This window comes from Mesocricetus auratus, unplaced genomic scaffold (assembly GCF_017639785.1).
Source record: "Mesocricetus auratus isolate SY011 unplaced genomic scaffold, BCM_Maur_2.0 contig_3541_pilon_obj, whole genome shotgun sequence".
Lineage (NCBI taxonomy): Eukaryota > Metazoa > Chordata > Mammalia > Rodentia > Cricetidae > Mesocricetus > Mesocricetus auratus.
Genome location: NW_024433928.1, coordinates 72,247 through 79,349, shown reverse-complemented (window position 1 = coordinate 79,349; position 7,103 = coordinate 72,247). Strand labels below are relative to the sequence as shown.

At 34.7% G+C, this 7,103-nt stretch overlaps 1 protein-coding gene across 1 annotated transcript; it reads left to right on the top strand.

The window, feature by feature from the left end:
* The first annotated feature begins 3,762 nt into the window (after positions 1–3,762).
* Positions 3,763–4,846, top strand: LOC121138536 (THO complex subunit 4-like). Its single transcript, XM_040741217.1, has one exon. It carries the CDS (start codon positions 3,774–3,776, stop codon positions 4,503–4,505), a length of 732 nt encoding a protein of 243 aa, XP_040597151.1. The 5' UTR covers positions 3,763–3,773; the 3' UTR covers positions 4,506–4,846.
* The last annotated feature ends 2,257 nt before the right edge of the window (positions 4,847–7,103 follow it).

Below are 7,103 nucleotides of genomic sequence, written 5' to 3'. Positions count from 1 at the left end.
CATGTCCACCTCCATGTCGTCTTTGTATTTTTATTATTATTATTGTTGGTGTCAGTATTTTATTATTCTTGTTGTTATTATTATTACTATTGTTTTTGTTATTATTGTATTGGTATTATTATTATCTTTATCATTATTGTTTTTGTTCTATGACTATTATTTCATTATTGTTATTTTTTCGTTGTTGTTATTTATGATTGTTGTTATTATTATTACTATTGTTTTTGTTGTTATTGTTATTACTATCATTATTAGTATTTGTATTGTTCTATGGTTATTATTTATTTTTGTTATTGTTATATATTTGTCGTTCAAGTTATTTTATTATTGTTATTTTTATTATTATTACTATTGTTTTGTTGTTATTGTTATGGTTGTTAATATTATTATTGTTGTTGTTGTTCTATGGTTATTATTTATTTTGTTTATTGTTATAAATTTGTCATTGTTGTTATGTTATTATTGTTGTTATTATTATTATTTTTCTTAGTATTGTTATTGTTACTATTATTGTTTGTATTCTTGTTGTTCTTCTATGAGTATTATTTATTTTTGTTGCTGTTGTTAAATTGTTGTCATTGTTGTTAGTTTATTATTAGTAGTATTGTTTTGCTATTATTTTTATTGTTGTTACTATTATTAGTATTATTGCTTTGTTTTCTAAGATTATATTTTATTGTTGGTACTGTTGTTATATTTTTGTTATTTTATTACTATTGTTCTTATTATTACAATTGTTTTGTCATTATTGTTATCTTATATCATTATTGTTATTGTTGTTACTATTATCCTTTTTATCTTTATTGTTGGTGTTCTATGATTATTATTTTCTTTTGTTATTTTATTATTATTGTTTTTAGTATTATTGCTATTGTGTTTGTTATTGTTGTTATTGTTGTTAATATTATTTTTCATTATAATTGTTGTTGTCCTATGATTATTATTTATTTGTGTTATTGTTATATTTTGTCGTCGTTACTTTAACAATATTGTTATTAGTACTATTGTTTTTGTTATTGTTATTCTTGTTACTATCATTATTTTTATTATTGTTTTTCTATGATTATTATTTATTTTTGTTATTGTTATATTTTTGTCATTGTTGTTATTTCATTATTATTGTTAGTATCATTACTATTGTTCTTGTCATTTTTGTTATTGTTTTGGTATTATTGTTATCGTTGTTATTATTATTATTTTTATCACTATTGTTGTTATTCTATTATTATTATTGTTTTGATTATTACTATTTTTTATTATTGTTTTATTGTTGCTATTATTACTTATATGGTTATTGTTGTTCTTTTATGATTATTATTTATTTTTTATTGTTATATTTTTGTCATCGTTGTATTTTATTATTACTATTGTTATTATTATTGCTTTTGTTGTTATTATTATTTTCACCACCCTGGCTGCTGTTGCCATTGTTCACCGTTACTTTACTGTTATCTTCGTCATCCTTACCGTCACTATTGTTTGCCCCACACATTGATTCCCACCCACCCACCGGCCAATCCCAGCCCCATTTACCCCCCAGGTGAAGTGACACTAATTGCTCCCCAGGGAAATTAATCGCCCCCTATTCTTCTGTATCTTTTCCCCCACCACCCCATGCTTGCTCTGCTCCCCCAGGGTCCCCAGTGACAAATAAAAACAAATAGACGAATAATGATAATAAATAAATTAATAATAAACAAACAAATGAATAAATATAAATAATTAAACAACAATATTAACAGTAACAAGAATGATGATTAAACAACGAAGAAAGGAACAATAATCATAACAACAACAATGATATTAAAACAACAACAAAAACAACAATAATGACAGTGAGTAATTATAACAGAACAACAACAATAACAATATCAACAATAGTAATAATAACAACAACGACAATAAATTACTGCAATTAATGATGAATGAACACAGCAGCGTCAGTTTTAATTCAGCCCAAGGCATCTACACAACAGCAAAGTTTTCTTGAGTGATGCATGGCAGGGTTAGGTTTCTTCACAATCTGCCTTCTCTCGGGTCCAACCGAACAAACTTCTCAACAAAAACAACAACAAAAATAATAACAAAACAATAACAACTACAATAATAAAAATAACAATAATAACAATAAAAAATAATAACAGACAAGAACAATAACAATAATAATAACAAAAAATGATAACGACAACAATAATAACAAGGCAATAACAACAACAATAAAACAATAACAACAAAACAACAATAATAATAACAAAGAAACAACGAACAACCACGACAATAATAATAAATAAACAACAACAACAACATTAATAACAAAACAATAACAACAACAATAAGGATGGCGTCCAGTGACTCAAACCCTGGCTTTCTGATGCTGGTTCCACCAGCCAAGCGCTACTGCATGGCCAACATTTCCGACCCGGCCAGCGCAGTATAGTTATGTCACAATTGTGATGTCATAGTGCACTATAGTGATGTCACAATGCATAATTGTGATGTCATAGTGCACTATAGTGATGTCACAATGCATAATTGTGATGTCACAGTGCATTATAGTGATGACACGATGCATAATTGTGATGTCACAGTGAAGCATAGTGATGTCACAAGGCATAATTGTCATAGTGCAGTTTAGTGATGTCACAATGTATAATTGTGATTTCATAGCGCACTATAGTGATGTCACAATGCAAAATTGTGATGTCATAGTGAACTATTCTGAAGTTGCAATGCATAATTGTGATATCATAGTGCAGTATAGTGATGTCATGATGTATAATTGTGATGTCATAGTGCAGTATAGTGATGTCACAATGTATAATTGTGATGTCATAGTGCAGTATAGTGATGTCACAATGCATAATTGTGAGGTCATGATGTAGTATAGTGATGTCACAATGCATAATTGTGATTATATAGTGCAGTATAGTGCAAATAGTTTCTCTGATGTTTATAAAGAATCTGGCTCTGTATTTCTGCTGTGGATGCCTTACCACTATGAACAAATTTCATATTATATGTACTGAAATATTCTTCCTCTTTTATTGATACTCATTGCAAAATATTCTTATAGAATCATCTAGCAGATTATTTGAATTTATGTCTTGACATTTGCAAATGGTTCTCTTTGATACCATAGAAAGGACAAAGGTCTTCAAGTATAGAGTCATCCATGCAGACTTCCTTGTTAAATCAGTGTCCTATTCAAACAGAGGCACATACAAAGTAGGGACTTGGCATTCCCAACCAGGAAATGAAATCACATCCAAAATTAGCATTTTTGAGTTCCATGTGCATAATTGTAAATACTAACATTTCAAATTGAAATTTTTACCCAGCATTAAATTTTCAACTGAGAAATATGCACTGTCAAGTAAATGTAGCATTCTAAATAGTGTTTTGACATATTTGTGGAAAACAACTTTTATCCCACCACTGGTGAGGCGAAGACAGTTGGATCTCAGTGAGATACAGGGTATCCCTTCATTATACTGATTTCTACTTCAACCTGGGCTTCGTGGTGAGAATTTTTCTCTGAAAAAAAAGAAAAAAAGAAATTTGTATTTTTGTGCTGAGTCCTTAATGTTGCACTCTTGAGCCTGTTTCATGGTACCAGGCCACAGTGTTTTCCCAGTTAGAAAAGGAGTTTTAAACCAGGTGGTGTTGACACAGGTCTGTAATCCAGTTTTTCAGTATTATCCGGGTATCTGATTCCATGTTTATTAACACAAATTAGAATTCTCGAGAACACGAGTTCTGATTCTGAGACCACCATGGCCAAGAAAATGGATATGTCTTTGGATGACATCATTAAGCTGAACCGGAGCCAGCAAGGCAGTCGCGGCAAAGGCCAGGACTGGAGCAGTGCCAGCTACCAGAGCCGCCATGGTGGTGACATGCAGGCCCCAGTGTGGGGGAATCAACGCAGCAGGTCTCTGAGGAACAGGCCTACCATGAGTGGTGGCTCTGCAGGAGGAGGCAGGAACCAGCTGGTTCCCTACAGCAGGCCTAAACAACTTTCCAACAAGTGGCAGCATGACCTATTCGACAGCCATTTCTGTGGTGGAGCCAGCATGGAGATGGGCAGAAAGCTGTTGGTGTCAAACCTTGACTGCGGGGTGTCAGACGCGGAAATTCAGGAACTCTTCTCAGAGTTTGGAACACTGAAGACAGGAGCTGAGCACTATGATCTCTCTGGACAACGTTTAGGGACAGCACATGTGCACTTTCAACAGAAGGCAGATGCCCTGAAGGCTATGAAACAGTACAATGGTGTCCCTTTAGATGGCCCCGCCATGAACATTCAGCTTGTCACATCACAGACTGACTCACAAAGAAAACCCGCACAAAGAATGAACAGAGGTGCCATGAGGAGAAACCATGGCTCAGGGTGTTTTGGTGGTGGCCTCATCCGGAGAGGGACCTGTGGAGGCAGCATTGGAAGAGGTAGAGGTACAAGCAGGAACTCAAAGCAGCATCTTTCTCCTGAGCAGTTGGATGCATAGCTGGATGAGTACAATGCACAGATGGACACCAGTTAAACAGCTGGGCAAATCCACAGAAGTGACAGGACCCAGAAGCTTCGTCCATAATCCCTAGAGGGAGGGTTGGCAACTGGACTGTGCAGACAATGGTGGATTTCTTTTTTGTTTGTCTCTTTCTCTTTTTTCCCGATGTTCAAATGGGATCTAAAAACTCATGTAAAGCCTTCTATTTCTCTTTTTTTAAATTCTGAAACACACCTGTTTTGTACCGAGTTATTTTGACGATCAGTTTTACTGGATACTGTTGTGGAGAAGGTGGCATGTTCACCTTTGCCATAATAAACTAGAATTGTGTGTAGGAAAGAAAATAAAAAGAGAATTCTGGCTACAAAACCTATTGTGTTTTAGTTTGTTGTGAGCTGACACCTAGTGGTGAGACTGTGTTATTCCCACAGGAGGGGGGTCAATGCCTGCAGCCTGCTCAGGGGGAATTTACAGAGAATGGTTGTGGCAGAGTTGCAGCAGTCTGCTTTCTGTGGGTGAGAACAGTTTGCTTGCTGTCTCCCTTGCTCCACCTGAGGGTTTCTTGGAAAATTACTTGTTAAGTGTATTTCTTTCTGGCAGATTTTCATTAAATTTGGTCTGTAGTAAATTAAATAATTTATTTTGTGTGCTTTTGTGATCCCAAACATTCAGTTCCATTTCTGCTCCTGAGGTTTGACTGGGAAGTGATTGGAATTAGCGTTCAAGTTACACTCACTGAAGGTGGTTTCTAGGTATTTTCAGTGTTATTCCTGTTTATGTTAAATGGGGAATCACTTGTAGAGTCTGATATTTTTAACTACTTGGGTACAGTTCTGTGTTAACATTCCAGGTACTTTCCTTCTGAATGATCTCTTTCTCATGTTGGGGGCAATTAATCCCCCAGATCTGCTCACCTGTGGATACAAACAAATAGTTCTAGAAAGTGGAGAGAGCGGAGACAGTAGTGAATGATCTGGTGGGACATAATTCAGTTTTCCCTGCATTCAGTTTTACTAGAAATAATTCTATAGACTTCCAATGAGAAAGATCTCAGAATTATCCTGGTATCGCTATGAGAAGACTTTCTACATAAGAATTGGTACTAGTTGGAAAATCAATCTTATATGAATATTCATGTGAGCCATGCATAGTGCATTTAGGTTCTCCTTCAAGATATATCCTTCCCTAATGCTCAGAAATAGGCTAGGCTTCCAGTTCCAGAAATAACTTTCCTGTGGTTGAGAACTCCTTAAGTCCAATTACAAGCTGTTGGTTACCACCAATGTATGTGTGCTGCTCTTGCAACCTTCAGGTTATCATGCAGTGCAGACCATTGTTATGGTTCATAATTTTCATACCTGGGAAGGGCTGTTGGCTTTAAAATTTACAGATTGCCTTATGATATCAAGAAAGCTAGTTCCCATGGTGGAGACTTTAAATTCTTGTCCACATCAAGACTTCTGGCTCTGACTGAAGCACATGGCTTCTTCAGCATAGGGCTCACCTGCTACTTCTGGGAGGCAAAGGGGACAACCACAGTAGACTCTACTGTTTTTGAAATGTCAAGAACATCAGTGATGAACAATATCAAACAGGATGCTGTGGTTGCTTTGTAAGAATGTCCATGGCCCTTATGAAGAACATCATGAGGTAAGACTGGAAGATATCATTTATACTCTAACTGTATATGCTTATAGACACAATGATGTATTACAGCCATATTTATAGATGATAATATTTAGAAGCATTAAAGCCTTTTCATACATCCTTACTGTTATTTTATTCTCTCTTCTTTTTTATTTATGTCTATCACTTCTCCATTAATCACACATGCACACACACACACACAGACAACACACACACACACACATTCAATCATCCTTTTAAGTGTATCATGTCATGTTTTTTCTACTGCCCATTATTCCCCCACTCCATACAGGAGTCTCCTTTTATTTTTTGAATATTCCGGTTACTTCAGGTTGTGTACTCACTTTTAAAGCTTGGAGCTAAGAACTTCCTATAAGAGAAGATGCCCTCTCTGTTTTTCTGGGTCTGAGTGTATCCATTCAACATGATCTTTTCTTTTTCCATCTATTTAGCAGAAAAGCTCATGATTTCAATTCTCTTTAGAGCTGAATAGTCTTTCATAGTATATGTGTACCACATTTTCACTATCTATTCGTCCAGTTTAGAGATATTTAGGATGCTTCCATTTTGTGGCTATTGTGAAGATAGCCTGATCAAGTATTTTTGGAGAAGGATACTAAGTCCTTTGAGACTATGTCAAGGCATAAAAGGGCTGGGTTGACTTGTTAAATTAATTTAATTAGAGGATTTATTTATTTGAGTATTGTCCATATTGCTTTCCAGAGGGGCTAGATTTTTGTTCCTGGTATTTTTATTTACTATGTCTTTCTTTTTGATGTTGTTGTTGCTTTTTATTGTTAGCAGTATTTTTCTTCCATCTGTGTGAGAATTAATGATTTGCTGTCTTGCCCATGGATGATTACCTCCAATTTTTCTGGAATTTAGGATTCCTCATATGAAGTTTACTATTTCCCATATTCTCATGGGTAAATCCCCTGATTCTCCTGT